A 19427-nucleotide genomic window follows, 5' to 3' on the forward strand; every position below is an offset into this window, starting at 1 on the left:
ACTAGCCTCACTTTATAAACAGAGGAACTGAGGTATAGAAAAGTTAGGGAGACTCACTCAGTGACACACAGCTATCCAAGTACACTGTGGTTTGAACCCATACAGTCTGAATCCAGATTTTGAATTTTAACACAGTGTAGTCCCTCCTGAAACATCTGGGTTGAAGATAGGAATTTGAGGCTCAGTCTTTCGATATAATTTAAACCATGGAACAGATGAGATTACCAAGGAAAAGTAACACACATTTGTCAGCAGGAAAATGAGAGCTTCGGTGCTGTGGAGCCCTCTATAGATGCTTCTGGCATTCCCTTCCAGGTCCTGGACTCTTGAAAAGCCACCCACCATCATTGTTTCCCAGATGCCCTTCATGTGTTGTTGTCAGCCCTCCCAGGATATTGTGCTTCTTATGATGTTCTTCATAAAGTCAAAGGGTTACCTGAGAGGAACTTTCTGCTTCTTGATCTTTCCCCTCTGTTCCTCCAACAGATGCTTGAAGACATCTGACATAGTAAGTTTCATTTTGTAACGATCCAACATTACAATCTTCCTTTCTTTGCAACAAGACTCACATTATCACTTATACATGTTTTATCAATCATTATAGGGACTTTCCAGAACATACAATCACAGAACGTGAAACCTTGCACATGTTACAAAGTACAGCATCAGGATGAAAGGAAGAGGGCCACTACTAATGGCAGAGAGGACACACTTGAGCTTGCCTGCGAGAACTCAATGGATGAGGACTTTTGTTCAATACTCAGAGTACTTGGGGGCAGGGAAGAGAATACAAATATTAATACATACACAGTTTAGTTTAGATGCTTAAGGAAATTATCTCAGAGATAAACAGTACTAGCAAAGGTAGCACTAAATGTGTGGGCCTGAACAGAAAGCATAAGAGAATCAAGGACAAAATCCTGGTGAATACCAACATTTTATGGAACAGGTAGTGGAATCATGATCGTAGAGAGGACAAATAGGAATAACTAGAGAAAACATGAAAAGAGAGAAACAAAAAGAATATAGTGCCAGAAGAACAAAAAGAGATTTCAAGAATGGACAAGTTGTTAGTGTCAAAGCAAAAGAAAGGTCAAGTAAGATAAGGAATGATAGAGTCTCTTAGATTTAGCAACTGGCAAGGCAGGGCCAGTTTCAGTGATGTGACTGGGATCAAAGCTGCATGGTGATACGTTTAGGAAACAATGGGATTTCAGAAGTGAATGTAAGAAATTTAGACAAAGTTTTCTGAAGATTATGTGTGGTGCAGAAGGAGCCAAAGATGGCAGCAGATAGAGGAGGACAAGGGAGGTGGGGAATGGGAGGTTCTAAATGGGAGAGACTTGAACACGCCAAACACTGACTGGAAGGAGGGAGTAGGTAGGGTAGAGAGACACCAAACAGAAAAAGCGAGGTGGTAAGATCCAACTCACAGACACTGGTAACAGGATAGGAAGTGTAAGAAGCAACTAGGTGTTTGGGGGGGGGGGGGGGGGGGGGTGGTCAAGAAAGCGGGAAGTTTCTGATTGCTTTTATTGTCTTAGCAAAGCAAAAACAGAGTTCACTGGCAGAAGACAATGTCTGCATGCTGTGTTCATCTGTGTGCTCCACACGTTCCCCCTCCTTTGACTTCTTAAGTAAAAGGGCAGCAGATCCAGCAGCCTAATTCTCAATGCCACGCTGATTTCCATATTCTGAGAAAAGCTCTAATTATATACAACTTCTGCCTTTCAAGGAATAATCTGTAAAGGAGCCTCAAGTGCTAACATTAAAGTAAGACATAACTATAATTTCTGGGAATTTTCTGTAAGTCAGACCAAGGCCCTAATATAAGAGACCTACATCCCCACACACACCAGTCTGGATCAAGAAGACTTGGCACAAGCCAGAGTGGAACAGAAAATAGGCTCTATGCCCAGGCTAAGCACTTTCCCTTTCAAAACTAATCTTAAAACCAGAAGTAGTATTGAGATATCACATTTATATTTATTACTGCTTTCAATATCAACAAAACTCATCTTCCAAAATCTCCAAAGGCATTTAAGAATGTACAGTTTATTTAATTTTTTCTTTTCTTTCTTCTAGACTTTCTCCTTATTCCTTCATTCCACTAGTATCACCAGCAATATTTGCTCCTATCCTAGTTTCAACAGGAAAGCCCTTTTACATGTTTAATACCTTATCATCTACAAAAAGCTATCATGTGTTCTGATTTAGTCCTATATCAATCCTGAGAGTTGAGGAGAAAAAGCATTTTATTGTCAAATTACAGATAAGCATATCAAGATTCGGAAAAATTAAGTGATTTGACCATTTTTTAGGAGCAGACATAGGACTCAAACCTATCTTGTGACTCCAAAGGCAGTTATCTATTCCACCAGATCACAATCCATTTATAATAACTTCTGAAAGCCTAAAAGATGACTCAAGTTCCTTCCAGCCTCTGATTAATTTCAAATACACCAGTTCTTTAAAGGGAAGACTGTGCTGCTGCAATTTCAATTGTCTTGAAAGTCAGGATATTATAGTGGTTGAAAGGTCTTGGAGACACTCAGACTTAGGGTGGAATTCTGGTCCTAATACGTGCTGATTATGTGACCTTAGGAAAGGTGCTTAACCTTCTTAGTTTGCGTTTCATCATCTCTAATAGAAAGATAATAATACTTTAGAGAACTGTTCTAAACATACAATTTCAACAAACAAAAATGTTTACAGTCTCTGGTGCACTGATTATGACGTTGGTAATGATGATGAACGATGAGTTCCAGGGTTCTAGGTTCTCCTGGTCCTCCAGTGCAGACAACTTCTCTGTCATGTGAGGTCCCGAATGTACAGTAATTCAATCGACGTTCATGAAAACCATTACTTGGTTTTTAAGACAAAGATTTTTTAAACCATATCCTGTACTATTTTAACACAGGGTTTTTTTGTTTAAATCCTTATTTGTTTTAAGTAACTGTCAGATATGCAGGGTTGCTTCTAATATACTTTTGATGAAACTGTTGCCAAGAGGAAGTACAAAATTTCATTACCTTATTCTCATAGCCTTCTAAAATTAAAAGGTAATCAGACAATACATGTGAACATGCAAAGACTAAGCAATGTTTACAAATCACCTCTATTTTAGCTGAGTTCACTATTAGAATATAACAAAAATAGGCAAAGAATACTTTTTTCATGTCATTTTGCATACCTGATATTCTTATCACATCAAAACAATATGACTTCAGAGCTTTCTCCTTCTAAATGTGTCATTTCTCCTAAAACCTGTACTATAAACACCATCATAAATGCCAAACCTTAGGAGTAAAAGAGGAAAAAATGTTCTTAATTTAAACCCTACAAAACTTTCAATAAACTAGCAATGCTAACTGCTACAGCAGGGGTCATTGTTTTGAAATTCTCTAGCTTTTCACATTTTTCCTTTGCAAAGTTAAAAAAAGGGTGAGGGGGAAGATAGAGACAGACAAGGTCTATATAACTTTAGCAAGACAGTCAATCTTTCCAGGGAAAGTCTGACATAGTAGGTAAGATCAGAAAACTGTAGTTTTCTCTGCTAGGAAAAAAATGTTATTTCAAAAATATGAATGTAGCACATGATACCTTCTTTAGCCTTCAATTTAATCTTTCTGTATAAATTTACAGTTCTGCTATATTTATTTGTGGTCTGTACAAGATAGAATTCAGTGGACTTCTAAACATGTCTGTTCCCCTTTTTTGCAACATGCCATAATGACCACTAGCCTTTAGAAAGTTATTCCTTTCTATGGAAAGCTATCCAACATACTCAATTTTTCATTCCAACCTTATTAAATCCTCCCATGACACAGAAGAGATTAAGGAACTAGCTCAAGAAAAGTAACAAGTGATCACCATCAATAGCAGTAACACCACTCAGAAAATCATGTTCTTCACTGAATGTACCACAAAAGACCCAGTGGAGGATGGGAGAACAAATGAAGGAAGAGGAGAACATCTCTATCTCAACAGCAGTTGAATAGGATGAAAAATAAAAGGCAAGTCAAATTTCTGAGATAAGCATGTGAACGTTCTGCATAATGAAGCTGTGCCTATATGAAGCTAAGATCTTTCTCAGACTAAACCAAAAGTCACATTAATGAATATCCTTTCATCCTTCAAAATCTTCATCTCCAAAGTTTTTCCATTGTGATGAATTTCTTAGGAACTCTCTACTCCAGACTGGAAGACCTTCTGAATTAACCTTTGTGAACAACTGACATAAGAACTAAAAGCTAAGTTGTCTTTATTACTCTTATTTCATCAGGTTCATGAATAAAAAAACCTCTACTTATTTTATTTTGTAACAGCTTATCTCACTTATAAAACTTAGGTAGTCACTTTTTTTTTTACACTGTATTTCTTCTCTAACCATTCCCTTTCTTAAAAGGCAATTAATATCTGGCACTTCAAGAGACTAGCCACTTGCCTTCTAACACATATTAAATGACATATTCAGTCTTCCATGTGCACTGATGCTCTGCATTCTCATAAGGTTGCAAATCTGGAAACCACATATGCCATCTGCAAAGAGGACGACACATGTACAGAAGCTGTGAATCCAGCAACTCTATAGACTTTTGGCAGAAGAGGAAAAAATGCAAAGAAATTATCAGGGGAAAACATGTTTGAGATTTTCAGTCTTTTTCAGTGACAAAGAACCTAACCACCTAAAACCGTATCAAGAAAAGCCAGAGATAGAGTGAAATTTATAACCAGAAAAATTTAACAGAGTCACCGTACTCACCGTCTGATGGCTTCTGTCACAGTAACGTAGCCCAAAATAATCTATCTCCACAAGGTTTACGTGATGGAATACGTGGTCAAGGACAATGGAACCTTTCGTTGACTTCTGCAAAAATAATTCAGTTTTATATTTTTCAGCTGCCTTTTTGCTCCTAAATAGGACACAATCATGGTTCTCATCTTTTGTTAGTTTCACTCACAATAGCAGCAATTGTATTAGACCATGGTTCCCTCTGTAAGTTGTGCCTCAATTACGAAGAAAAAAAATGTGATTTAAAGCAAAGTGTATTATAGAAACTGCTTTGGAAAATACTTTTGAAATCATAGTGGGTTTTAAATTAATATAAGCTTCTTGCTTCTCGGATTATAAATTATCTTCAGGACAAAATTCTTTTAATAAAGATAATCTTTTATATGAAGAACATCTAATAAATGCATCAAAAAAACACTTTGGTTAAAAATTCCACCATTCTTTCATTTTTAAAAGCAATTTTCGCCTATAGCATTACTCTCACAATGAATACAGAAGATATATAAAATTAACAATAGTCAAAGCTTTTATCTTCACTCCTCAAATAATAAACCCATAGATTAAAGCTACTAAAGCTAATGTCCTCAAAAGCCCTTGTGAAGATATTTCACTTTATCTCTTTCACATAAGCACAGACACAAAACTTTTCTTTTGGCTGCTTTTTAAATACTGATAACTACCTAAAAAGCTAATCTCTTCTCTCCCCATCTACTACATATACAGATTCTTTAAATTAAGATTCTTATCATCTAACATACTAAAAATCAAATATTCACACATGTAAGAAACACTTCATCAGCAAGCACTACTCCACACACCACATAAGTTTAGAAAATAATCCATTTTTATAGTATAGGTATAGATACAGCCTCTTCCTTTCTCTTGCCCCATCTCTGGCTGGTATAACAAGATAATAAAAGAAATCCCACAACAAGTCTCCCATTATGGTAATAAAGGAGGGCTTTTGTTCAGTTTCATCTGCCCTCAGAAAATTACCAGGATGCGTTTATCCATGTATGGTGAGCACTTAATACTGCACTGCTTTTAGAAAATGGATTGTTAGCATGAGGGAAATGTTTTTATTAAATTTATTATAAAATGGGCAATATGAGGTTATAAAAGTACACACCAGGAGAAGAAAGTTCTTGTTACAAATTCCATAGGTATTCTGTTTTCCTCTAAATTACTTTGGCTAACTTTAACTGGTTCCTTTTTCAAAATCCATTAAATAATTTATAAACAAAAAGCCCTTCCATGATGAATCTTTAGGTTATTGGACATTTTCTGCAATAATCACAATGCCATAGTGGTCTGTAAATGTCTCTGTGCTCATGTACCTGTGTATTTCTCTGGGGTAAAAATCTTGAAGTGAAATTATTCATCTGAAGGATATGTATACTCATAATTACAGTAGGCACTGCCAAAAAGACCATTACAATTCATTCGATGAGAGTATATGTTTTCCCCGCACCCTTGCCAACATTTGGATTGCAAAAATGTTTTTCCAATCTGATTGAGCAAAAAAAGAGGGGAATAAAGGAATTGTTTTAATTTACATTTTCCTGACGTTAATAAAAGCAAGCACTCTTTCATGTGCTTACTAGCCAACTGCATTTCCTAGCCTTTGAGTTAGGCATTCCATAACCCAAAGTTTATGAGCAAATTCTCCTAAGTACTTCTAAATACTTGTAGAATTTTACTTATACTTAGCTCTTTATTTCATCTGGAAATTATTGCTGTTCTTGGGATAAGGGTCTAACTTTGCTTCCAAATGGATAGACAACTGCACCACCATTTCCCAAAAAAGCTATCATTTCCCTGTTGATTTGAAACAACTTTATCATCTATTAAATGAATCCCCAGTATTCTATCTCATGGGTTATTCCAGAACCAATACCCCCAAGATTTTAATATATGTAGTTTAATTTGTTTGATATCCATTTTTCTTTTTCAAAACTATCTTTGCCAGTTCTTAAACATTTTTCTCCACTCAGGAACGTTTAGAACCAGCTACCCAATTGAATAAATGATTGTGCTGGGGGTTTAACTGCATTTAAATGTAACTGACAGACCAGATGATGTGGTAGGGGGAGGTGTAGATACTATGATATTTACAGAGCGAAACCTCTATGGTTGTCTTTTATATCCTTCGAGGATATTTTACACTTTTTATGTCGGTTTTACAAAATTCTATTTAGACTTTGTGGCAGGCAAATTTACCAAATGCCCTCCCACCCCCAAAGATGTCCTGCCCTGACTTCTGGAAACTGCACAATGAGAATAGCACCCCTATGATAGTGTTATGCTATATGGCACAGTTGACAGTAAGATAGGGAGATCACTGAAGTAGACCTAATCACATGGGCTCTGAAAAGCATAGCACTTTCTCCAGCAGAAGGGAAAAGGAGGGGGAAAGTCAACTATATTCAAACCATGAGAAGGGTTCCACACGTCCCTGTCACTTGAAAGACGGAGGGGCTGAGAAGAATGGGAATAGCCTCAGAACCTGAGGGGAACCCCCAGCTAACAGCCAGCAAAGAGATGGGAACCTCAGTCCTACAACCACAAAAGCGGGATTCTGCCAACAACTGACAAGGGTATGGAAGTTGATTCTTCCCCATTGCCCTCAAATAAGGACAACAGCTGACTAACACCTTGATTTCAGCCTGGTAGGACGCTGCAGGGAAGTCAGCCATGACATCGTGGACTTCTGGCCTACAGAACTGTGAAATAATAAACGGCGGTACATTTAAACCACTATGCTTGTGATAATCTGTTATGCAGCAATAGAAAATAACACAGGCGGATTCTTAGGTATTTTAGTTTTATTGCTGTTCTACTTTCTGACTGGCTATTGCGAATGCATTGGAAAGCCAACTAATTTTCCCTATCGGTCTTATTCCCAGCCATCTTGCTAAATTCTTGTTAGTTTGTCTATGGAGTCTTCTCAGATAATCACTTTTCAAAATGCTTTTTCAAAATGCTCCTCCACATTTATTTCTTCTTTTCTTACTGCATTGGCTGGGACCTCAATAAAAGAATAACTAGTAGTTTTGAGAACATGCACCCTGTCGTCTTCCTGGCTGTAATGGAATTGCTTCTAAAATTTCACCACTAAGTATAATAGCTGGTATATGGCCCTAATGCATATCCTTAATCAAACAGATGGTTCCTTCAATTCTGCTTTTTTGGTCTTATTCTGTTTTGGCCTTTAATCAATGACTAATAGTTTTATCAACTTCTTTTTGGGAATAAAAGATGAATATATGATGTTTGTCCTTTCAGCTGTGGGTTACATTAAAAGAGTTTCTAATGCCAAACCTTCTTAGAGAAATTCCCACTTTAGTCCTTTTTGTTCTGGGTACACATCAAAACCTCTGCCAATGTGCAAACAATTCCCCTATGTGAGTCTTGGTGGAGGCAGGAATCAGGCTCCCAGAATAACTGACAGCCAGGTCACAGGCATATGATCTGTGTTTTCAGCCAAGGACTTCGACTTCTGAGCAAGAGTTTAGGATTAATTGACGGAGTGGCTCCCAATAGTAAGGGAGTATCCAATAGCAAAGACATCCAAAGATAGAATCAGCTGTGACAAGCAGTAGAAATGACTGATTCCTGAGCCAGATTTTCCAGCATTCCTATCTTTTTCCCGAGACAGGGTCTCACTCTGTCGCCCAGGCTGGAATGCAGTGGTGTGATCTTGGCTCACTGCAACCTCCAAGTAATCCTTCTGCCTCAGCCTCCTGAGTAGCTGGGACTACAGGCATGCACCACCGCACCCGGCTACAGCATTCTTGAGGTACAAAATAGGAACATTCAGGCAACCTACCACCTTCATTTTCTGAATATGTATGCTTGGCTCAAGAGGCAGGCCAGTATCACAAGTAAAACTCGTGAGTAACAGTACAGAAAATTGGATCCAACTGTATACTAAAAATATCATGATGAATACAAAAAGCTTATCCTTTTTTAAGTGCATCCCTGGTGTAAGTACATCAAGAAAGGATTCTTAAAGTAAATTCTGTCCAATGTAGCTATGAAAAGAATTTACTGGAAAGATACTGAGTATCTCACAGGCTCTATAGACATCACACTAATGGTTACCCAGAGCTTTCTATGATTCTCATCTATCCACAGCCACTAAGCTTGGAATACTCAATCTATCACTACAACCTTTCATAGTTCTTTTGCTCATGTTTTGGGCAGTGGTTTTCACCTTCAATTCTTTCCCATTAGCCTTTCAGGAATTTTTCTTATCATTTCTGGTCCATTGAGACCAGATCGCACTGCTGCACCCCAGCCTGGGCGACAGAGTGAGACTCTGTCTCTTTGATCTAAAATTTTAGATCAAACTTTCTCACTTTCCAGGTTACTGTAGAAAGTGCACACACACCTTTCCCCTTAATTCAAAATATTTCTGTAATGCTGGCATATGAAGATAGTCTTCCATTTTGATCTAATCTCACTTATGGATCCTTTCTCCCATCTAGGCACAGACAGAAACAGATGGAATAACTAGAGAAGGTAGAGTCACACAACTCCACCTAATTCTTCTATCCCAAACAGGTAAACAAGAAGTCGTTCGTGAACAAAGAGGAAACAATTATGCCTGAAATTACGTATGACAATGAAATGGTACAGATTTTAAAAATACGTAAATCAACTCTGTCTTTAATCAAACCATATTTGTGCTTCTATGTCCAGTAGAAATGTTAGGGTTTTCAAATAAAGATAACAGATTTATAAAGCATAAAAAGGATCTAATACTCTAATCACAAAGATTATACACAAAAGCAAACTCAGAAAACCAGCTCAGTTTAGAAAGTATATAGAAATTCTAAAATTTCATGCAGAGGAAGAAATCATCAAATCTGAAAATTTTCCAAAACAATCATTCCAAAACTACCAGAACATGCCAATCTTTTGTGACAATTCTGCATTTATATAGAATCTGGTGCTACAAATGCTTTGCAAATATTATCCTTTAGCATCTTTTGTTACCCTCTACAGAGAGGACACAAAGCAAGCATCCAATGTTATGCAACAAATCCAGTGCTGACCTTAAAAAAATATGACGTCTCATGATTCCCTCTATAGCTTTCTGTATAGTGCAGGTGTGTCTACACAGGCATCTGGAGCAGGGCCAGGAGAGTCTCAGAAATGCTGTATTTCTGTCACTACTTCAAGCAAACACGCCCATGAAAACCTCTTAACTTTTTACCTGTCATACTGTAATATGATAAGACTTAGAGAGCATGGATGCCAGAGGTAAATTAGCTACTGGGGTGGAGGTATGTATCACCAGCTCACACTTCTGTCCATTCTGCCCTAACTGACTTCTTCCAATAACCCTTTGCCCAATCAGTATTCCATTGTTATGCCTTCTGCCCTTATACTTACAGATAATTTCATTCTTATTATGGGTACTTTGTAAAGACTGCCTATGGGCCAATATTTTACAGTTCAGGTATAAAGTCTTCAAGTCCAGAAGAAATCATCTTTGAATAAAGAAATTAAGAACTGACAGAGAACTGACATAAGAACCAAAGTACGATTAAAGTATATTTGTCCAGGAAGGGGCCAGTTCTAGGATTTTTTACAGGAAAAAAGGATATTATGAAACACATAACTTCATTCATTGAAATATTTATTTATTAATTGCCTAATACCAGCAAATGCTTACTCTCTAGAAAATGGGAAAAGTACACTAATAAATGCCAGAAGAAAGGAGAATGAATATCTTTCAGAATTCCAGAATATAATGCAAAGTGATGTGATACGGGAAGTCTTTGACCAGCCTGTTAGAACCCCTGAGAAGCCCTCGGGCTATGAAGTGACTAAGAAACTTCTAAAAAGTGACTGAAAACTTTCTTGAGAAAGTGAGACAGGGAGAGATTTGGTTATCATCAAAAGTTCTTTTGCAGGTCGGGCACGGTGGCTCACGTCTATGAATTCCCAGCACTCTGGGAGGCCGAGGCGGGTGCATCACGAGGTCAGGAGATCGAGACCATCCTGGCTAACATGGTGAAACCCTGTCTCTACTAAAAATAAAAAAAAACTTAGCTGGGCGTAGTGGCACGCACCTGTAATCCCAGCTACTCGGCAGGCTGAGGCAGGAGAATCACTTGAACCCGGGAGGAGGAGGTTGCAGTGAGCTGAGATCATGCCATTGCACTGCAGCCTGGGTGACAGAGCGAGATTCCATCTCAAACAAAAAGAAAAAAAAAATTCCTTTTGTGCCTTTGAGTAGCAACCAGGCACACATATTACTTGCATAAAAAATTATTGAAAGGAAAAGGCAACCAGGTAGAAAGTAGTCATTTCCTTTTTTTGCTTTGGAGGCAGTTTGTTTGTCAATTTGGTTCATGCACCAAGAAGTGTTAGGTAAGGAATGCATAGAGGAGCATGGTGATGAGCTATTAATTCTATGTTTACACATAAACAATTCATAATTCCCAACCCTCCAAAAAAGTCTTTTTAATCTGAATTATTCCTAAGCCTTTTGAACAGGTAGACCAAACTATTATTACAGGCCATTATATACCAATGTGGAAGTTACGCACCCCCATTCCTTAACATGCTGAAAAGGGGCTTCATTTCTAAGTCAGGTGGCTAGTTTCATTTGAAATTTAATGAAACCTTGATTGTTAACCTTACCTCTTTCAATACTTTGCAAAGGAAAAGATATGAAAGTCAGTCAGGCGTGGTGGCTCATGCCTGTAATCCCAGCACTTTGGGAGGCCGAGGCGGGTGGATCACCTGAGGTCAGGAGTTCCACACCTGCCTCACCAACGATGTGAAATCCTGTCTCAAAAAAAAAAAAAAAAAAAATTAGCCGAGCGTGATGGCAGAAGCCTGTGGTCCCAGTTACTTGGGAGGCTGAGACAGGAGAACTGCTTGAACCCGGGAGGCAGAGGTTGCAGTGAGCGGAGATCGCAACACTACACTCCAGCCTGGGCGACAGAGCAAGACTCCATCTCAAAAAAAAAAAAAAAAAAAAAAAAAAGATATAAAAATGATATTAAGTCCCATTCCAGTTTTCTTCGGATCATTTCCAGAAGAAATCTCTGCCAAAATGGGGAATTCACGAGATAACACAAAATAAAGTACAACTATAACATGCCCAAGGACTTTCTGAAATCAATCAATAAATTAAAATTTTGTCTTAGATAATAATGGACCTCCACTAATGAGATGTTTGAGAGAATGAACTGGGTAACACCCGAAATATCAGCGAGGGATATCTGGAAACCTGAAAGAAATGCTTCCCATTTCAGGTTTCAGGAGGTCTCCCCGGGATATCTTTCCTGCTCTATGTCATAGTCAAAATCCTTCTTATCCTTTAAGATCCAGTTAAAATGCCACCTTCTTCATAAAGCCTGTCCAAATTCTCTCAACCTCATTATGACCTCTCCCTCCATCGAACCTACCAAGTCTCTTATTTTTGCCTGTCTCTGATACTTACACTCTTGCACTCTGAAGATGGTCATTTATTCCTTCTGTTAACTTTCCTACTTATGTTTAGACATTTGGAAAGCACATGCTGAGTGTCACACACCACTTACTTTCTACGCAGTCCAATAACTCATTCTCAATAAGAGCTGCCTAAAAGTTCACTGAATTAATACCAAGGGCCAAAAACATGGTGGTCTATAAATTAATAAATTAAACCTTTCTTCCTGTTTCCTATGAAGATTTCCATTTTTCTTGACCAATCAGACTTATGAAATTAAAGAAAAAGCTGACCAGATCCATGTATTTTGCTATATCACCTGATACAGAGAGATTCAGTTTACTTTTAATTTTAAAATACACATTTGTTTCAGTGACATATAATTCCAATAGACTCAATATATTCTAAAGGTAGCATAAGGAATAAATGTCTTATTTTTAAAATGGATAAAACACCAAAAACTGAGGAAGCCATATTACCTTTTTATACCTAAAACTTGCATGCAAATTTTTATGCAATAAAAGAAATCTGACAGAAATTTGATTTTCCATCATCAAAAAAATAAAGAAGACTTGATATGAGACAGTTAAGAAGAAAATAAAAATAAAGGGAGCACCTGATTTTTTTATAACTAATCAGCAAAACTTCATCTCAATGTAACAATACATTAATTTACTTTTAAAATGAGAGTAAATGCCTATGACATATTTCTGGATTGTGAATTGCATTCCACTTAACTCTCAGCAAATGAGATAGATTACTTTCATTACTGACATACTAGCAACATTCCAGAAAGAATAGAGCTACCGAAGGATTATAAACTTAGAGAAAGACTCACAAGTAGGACAAGTTTATTTGAAAATACCATCAGCGAGGCTTTCAACCAGAACAAAGAATATTTCAAATGAGTAATAACACCTTCGCAGATTAACATGACATTACAAACCAGAAAGGCAGGTTTCTGCCAGCTGCACAGAATGATAACTATTACATCTGAGACAAACAGCTTACTCTTTCACAAAGGGGAAATGAACCCTGCAAAAAATTCTTATAATGTTATGCCTTTAAAAATTCACTTTATCTTCATTTAGTATTTTGACCACAATACATTCCCAGTTCTCTGGGAAAACTTAAAATTACGTTAACTTTTTTAGCTTAGGCCATTATGATAAGGCAAAGTGGGGGCATGGAGGAGACATTCTTCAGGTACCAAAGGTAATTCCTTCCTAGGGGAGGCACTGTTCACCCCCACTGTCCGACCCCTATTGTTTCTGTCTAAGAGTTACCCTCACCCTCCAGATGAGGAAAATCTTCATTTAATCATTAAAAAATGAGTAAAACGTATTTTTCTAGGTGCTATTAATATTTATATTTTTCATATATAAAAGTTTATTCACACCGATGAGCTTTTCTCAGCCATCTACTGCTTTATAACAAATAACTTCAAAACTCAGTGGCTTAAAGCAACAAGTTGCCCATAATCCTAAAATTTAGCCAGGGCTCAGAAGAGACAGCTGGTATCAGCTCCATCTGGTGTTGGCTGGAGAGGTCCATCCTGGCTGAAGAACCCAGGATGGCTTCATTCACATATTGACACCTCACCTGAGATGGCTGGAATGGCTGGAAGCTGGCTGGGCCACTCACCCTCTAAAGCCTCTCTCTCTCTAGCAAGGTAATCTGACTTCATGACATGGTGACTTAGGGCTCCAAGAGACAAACAGCAGAAGCTGCCAAGTTTCTGAAGGCCTAGATCTGGCACAACATCACTCTTGCTACACTCTATTGATCAATGCAAGTCACTGGGTCAGTGCAGATGGAAAGGGAGCAAAAACAGATCCCATCTCTTGACAGGAGGAATGACATGAACATATAGTGAGTGACTGGAAGAATCACAGGTGGCCATCTTTGTTGACAACCTACCACATCTTTTTTTCTCTCTAAACTTGTTATATGCTTTATGTTTTCCTTCACTCATCTCTGTAATATTTCAAATTATAGCAAAAGAAAGAGATGACAGTAAATTATCTTGATCATCTATATAAAAAGAACCACACTAGATGATTTCCCGTACTTTATTTCATTTAATCTCTACAAGAGCTATGCAAACTTGTCATTTTTTATTCCTGCTTTATAAATAAGCTCACAAAGGTTGGGAAAGAATAGCAGTTTGGCTAGAGTAACACAGAAAGAAAGGGAAAAGGCAGGACTCCAACCCAGAAACATCTAACTTAAAATCCTGAGCTCCTTCTAAAACAGCAGTGATTCTTGAAGCCTGGAGGGCCTAGAGACCCTTTCGATGGTCCATGAAGTCAGATCTATAATCCTAATGTTATTAGTTTGTTATTTGTCATTTGCCCTTCTCTCACAATTATAGAGTTTTCTAGAGGTCACAAGACATATCACAACAGATGATGCATAAAGTAGACATGACAATCCAGCTATGTTCTGTTAAGCTAGATATCAGAGTTGCCAAAATGTAAAAATAAGGTCATTCTCCTAAAATTGTTATGTTTTGGACAATACATTTTTTTTGTGAAAATATAAAACTATTTTTGTTGACAAGTAATTTTTTAAATGGGATTTTTGGATGATTTTAAAAATCTCTCCACTTTGATTTATAATAATGGTAAACAGATACAGAGATAACTCACATGAACAAAAGTTCTTCCAGGTCCTCAATAATTTTAGAGTGTAAGGAGATCCTAAGACTTAAAAGCTTGAGAATCACTCTACTATACTAAAAAACAAAGGAATGTCCTTGATGACATATATTGCGAAATAGGCAATTCTGATTCTTAAATACCTGGAAAGCCAGTCCTTCCTCCTTTTATAGATGAGGAAACTCAGATCTGAGAGATGAGTGACTTGCCCACAGGTCACGGGGATGGCTAACTAAAACTCTAGAAATTAATCAATGCAGCATAATTGCACTAACCAAGCACTTGCCTTCTCTTTTTTCCTATCAATTTTGTTAGGAGTTCGCAAAAATCCGTCAGTAACAAAATAAAACCAAAAGAAAAAAAACAAGCAGTCCACAAGGAAAGTCAGAGATTAAATAAAGTGTAATGGCATTCTTTGGCAATAGAAATCATAATTCCCAGAGTAGAGAGTTATTTTCAAGACCAATTTAAAGAATATTCTTGAGTTTCATCACTGTCTAGGATCCCTGAGTCACCATGAAAGAAGTCTAACTACTCTACTGGAAAAACCACGTAGAGAGACCTCGAGACTACGTAAGAAGTGGGACTCAAGCTCAACCTTTCAGACGCCCTGCTAAGACATCAGGCCTGTGAATGAATACATTTTTGGCCCTCCAGTTCACTCCAACTAGCCTAATCAATACCAACGAGTGTTCACAGTCAACACCACATGGAGAGAAGTTGCCCGCAAAGCCTTGCTCACTGTCCTGACCTACAAGTCATAAGATATAATAACTGTTGTTTCAAGCCACTAAATGTTGGGTAGTTTGTTACAGAACTACACAACCACAGATAAGCAGATTAAGACTCAAATGTTCTCAGCCAAGAAACATGGACTATAGAAAAACTTCAAGAATTTCCAGTTAAATGCTATTTCATACTCCCCTTCAATCTCCCTATGCTGTAACCCTTCCTTCAACCCTTGTTTATGGGTTACCACGAAGCATGTCCCTGAGTATTGTCACATAGCTTGTTATAAGAAACAGAGCAACAACACCTCAATAGCAATGACCACATCTGGTACCCACATCTTTGGTTTCTAAATATTCTCCACTCCTTGGAAAATAGACCAATTCCAAGGCTGAGACAGGAAAGTAGAAGGCCTGAAATAACTTACTGCACCAAAAATGAAAACAGTGTTCAAATAATGATGGAGGCATTTCAAAAGAACATTTCGAAAGCTAGGAGCCAGCTTGACAGGACTCTCACTAATCAAATCTGGGACAATCTGAACAAAAAAAGTAAATTATAGTATCAGATTACAACCCCTATGAGAAAAATCCATGAGTCCAAGTGAATATAAATATATGTGTGAATAAATAAAAAGAAGAGAAATGTGTCCTTACAATAAAATGCCAGTTAATACATGTAGAAGGAATGATAGAATAAGAAAACTACCATCACAAGTACAACTGATTTGGTCAAGAATCATCAGTGGATGCTAAAATGAGTGTGTGAAGGTCAAAGGCAGAATAGAATTTACACCCAAAAGGATGAACCAACAACAACAAAAAATATAGCATCACTTCCAAGTTTTTCCCGCTAAAAAACAGACAAGATGAAATTAATAATGAAGAAGCATCAGGTAAGCCAAAAATGAGGAACATTGTGCAAAATACTGGGCCTATTTTCTTCAAAAACAGAATGGTTATCAAAGTATCAAGTAACTTCTACACTGAAGTAGACTTAAAATGTAAGAAAATGCAATAAATAATTCTAGATTGGATTATTTTGCTCTAAAGGACAACCAACATTTGCCTGGGGTCTGTGGATTAGATGAGTGTGCTCTACCTCATTCCCTGATGTTGAATAGTTGTGACGTGATTATGTAGTAGAGGATCCTTTTGGGGTATTAGGCATTAAAGCCTAACTAGTCTCGTGTTTTCAATTTATTCACAAGTAGTTCAATAAGAGAAAAAAAAATCATAATAAAGCCTATGTGGTAAAACGTTAGCAACTACATCTGTAAGTGAAGGATATAAAGAGTTGTTTGTATTATTCTTTTCTTTTTTTTTTTTTTTTTTTTTTTGAGACAGAGTCTCGCTCTGTCACCCAGGCTGGAGTGCAGTGGCCGGATCTCAGCTCACTGCAAGCTCCGCCTCCTGGGTTTATGCCATTCTCCTCCCTCAGCCTCCTGAGTAGCTGGGACTACAGGTGTCTGCCACCTCGCCTGGCTAGGTTTTTTTTGTATTTTTTAGTAGAGACGGGGTTTCACCGTGTTAGCTAGGATGGTCTCCATCTCCTGACCTCGTGATCCGCCCATCTCGGCCTCCCAAAGTGCTGGGATTACAGGCTTGAGCCACCGTGCCTGGCCTGTTTGTATTATTCCTACAGCTCTTCTGTAAGCTTGAAATTATTTCAAAAGTTAAATGAAATCACTCATCCTCTCCTATTCAAGGCACCTTAGAAGTTCCAGGCCTTGCTCATTCTTCCATCCAATAGAACTCCCTTGGTCACCCTGCATCTTGCTCCCTTCTTTCCACCCTGCCCAACTCTCTCAGTCCTTTCTTCCTTTTTTCAGGGACCAGTGAAGGAAGAAAGCTGTGTGAGAAAAGAGGAAGGAGAAGGCTGTGACTCACTCTCTAGCAGTCATCTGCATTCCATCATACAACATAACCCAGGATTCTGCTGAAAGTATGGGTTTTATGACACATTATAACTTTCCCCCTTAACACAAAAGCCCTCTAAAGTGACCCAAGAAGCATTTCACTAAAGTCATTTTAACATTTATAACTATTCTTACTTTTGTTATCACTAAAGTGTTCTACAAAAGGGTAATTCTTTAAAATTGCAGTAACAGTGGGGCAGGGGGTTGGCTAATGTCCTCCTGCTAACAGCCTGTTTCCAATTCTCCAAGAATAGCCTGGGAACTTAAGTTATCCCACATGAGAGAGAAAAGCTCTAGAGATAGAGAGACTGAAGGAGAGTATGGACGAAACAAGCTACTTTCTCATTATTTATTTCCACTGACATATTTCACACAGAGGTCACAAACAGAAGCCCACTGTTTATTCAGTGGCTGATGTAGTGATGGAAAGATCAGGAAATGTTACATTCCGCCTCTTCCAGCAGCCCAAAGCACATGGCAAAAATCAGCAGGAATATCCCTGCAGCTTCCCTGCTAAGTGGGAAATGGGCCCTCCAGCTTACAGGTGTCTTCCACTCCCTGTGGTCTAAAAACTCTGCTACTTCATTCATTTAAGGGAACTCCCCAACCCATGAATGTGTCTGAGCTGGTGCCCCCACCATGAGGGGCCAAAGGTAAGTGACCTCAAGTTTCCTGAAAGGTTGAAAGAAACGGTCATGAGATTATAGGTCACAGAGACTTCAGGGTGTTCACATCTTGCCTGGTCAGTGGACAGTATGTACAAAATTTATAATTATGAGCTGGTTTACGTCAGGATGCTAGATGGAGAGACAATTCAAAAAGCTTGGGATCACACAAGAGAGAATATGACAAGAGTCAGAGAAGCTACAAGAGGAAAGATGTTGCCAGATCAGGACTGGAAAACCAATGGGCACTGGGGTTCGGGTAGAAGTGAAAAGGCCACAAGAAAATGACATTCGCAAGATATATTCCTGACCTGCTTTTCTTCTCACCTTTCCTGCAGTAGCACAATGACCAAAGTGAGCATTCTGTGTAAAGGATGCATTCCTTAAGGCATTTCACAATCCAGTACTCATTTCCCCACAGGAATCACAGGAAAGCAGAGGGATGCTCTTTTATGGCACACAAATCTGCAACTGCCTTAATACTGCTTTATTTGATGGAAAAACATACTGCATTATTATCTACATTATTTGGGAAAATGCTCTCTCCTAAATTAATAACAGCATAGCTTATTACCATGGCAGTTGCTGAGCTATTTTAATAATGTTTATCACATCTAACTTCTGCTTCAAGTTACTCATTTGGGGAGCATTTCTGCCCTGGCCTTAATGGAGCACAACCAAAAGAATACTTAAAGAATATTTTTTTCCCCAAATAAAAAGGGCTTTTTAAAATACAATAGTAAATGTTCAAATAATAGCACAGTAGGTGCCAAAATTTGCTGCAAAAGTTCCAATGCATAGGTGTATTTAACCTATACTAACTGAAGATGGTGCATACTACTTTTTGCCAGCCAAGGCAGCCCCATTACGTGGCTGTAGCAGAAACACTGTTTATAACTCACTTAGCCTCCCAACTTTAAACTTGTGTAATTTTTGAAAAAAAATTCTCTAATCTGGGGGAAATTCTAAGTTTAAAAGATAAACGGAGGCTTCATTAATATTTTTGTGTCATAGTTCAACATTACCTAAGTCATAATCATACAAAATAACAAAACCAGTAACAATAACATCTATTGGCACATATTATACTTTACGTATGCTAACTCATTTAATTCTCAGAGCAGCCCTCTGAGTTAGAGATAAGAATAACAGCTAAATACTATTTGCATGTAGCAGGCACTGTTCTAATAGCACTGCATCTTCTCAA

The 19427-nt window shown here is 37.9% G+C and overlaps 1 protein-coding gene across 2 annotated transcripts in view; it reads right to left on the reverse strand.

The window, feature by feature from the left end:
- Positions 1 to 19427, reverse strand: part of EPB41L4A (erythrocyte membrane protein band 4.1 like 4A) — a 255671-nt gene that overhangs the window by 140498 nt on the left and 95746 nt on the right. For both annotated transcript variants that reach the window (XR_001903629.2, XM_021939596.2), the window contains one exon: positions 4766 to 4870. Coding sequence is in view for 1 of the 2 variants with exons in the window: in XM_021939596.2 (XP_021795288.1) it covers positions 4766 to 4870 (105 nt within the window). In the remaining variant the exon portion in view is untranslated. The remainder of the gene's footprint in view (positions 1 to 4765; positions 4871 to 19427) is intronic.

The sequence above is a fragment of the Papio anubis genome, chromosome 5 (genome assembly GCF_008728515.1).
Source record: "Papio anubis isolate 15944 chromosome 5, Panubis1.0, whole genome shotgun sequence".
NCBI classification, from domain to species: domain Eukaryota; kingdom Metazoa; phylum Chordata; class Mammalia; order Primates; family Cercopithecidae; genus Papio; species Papio anubis.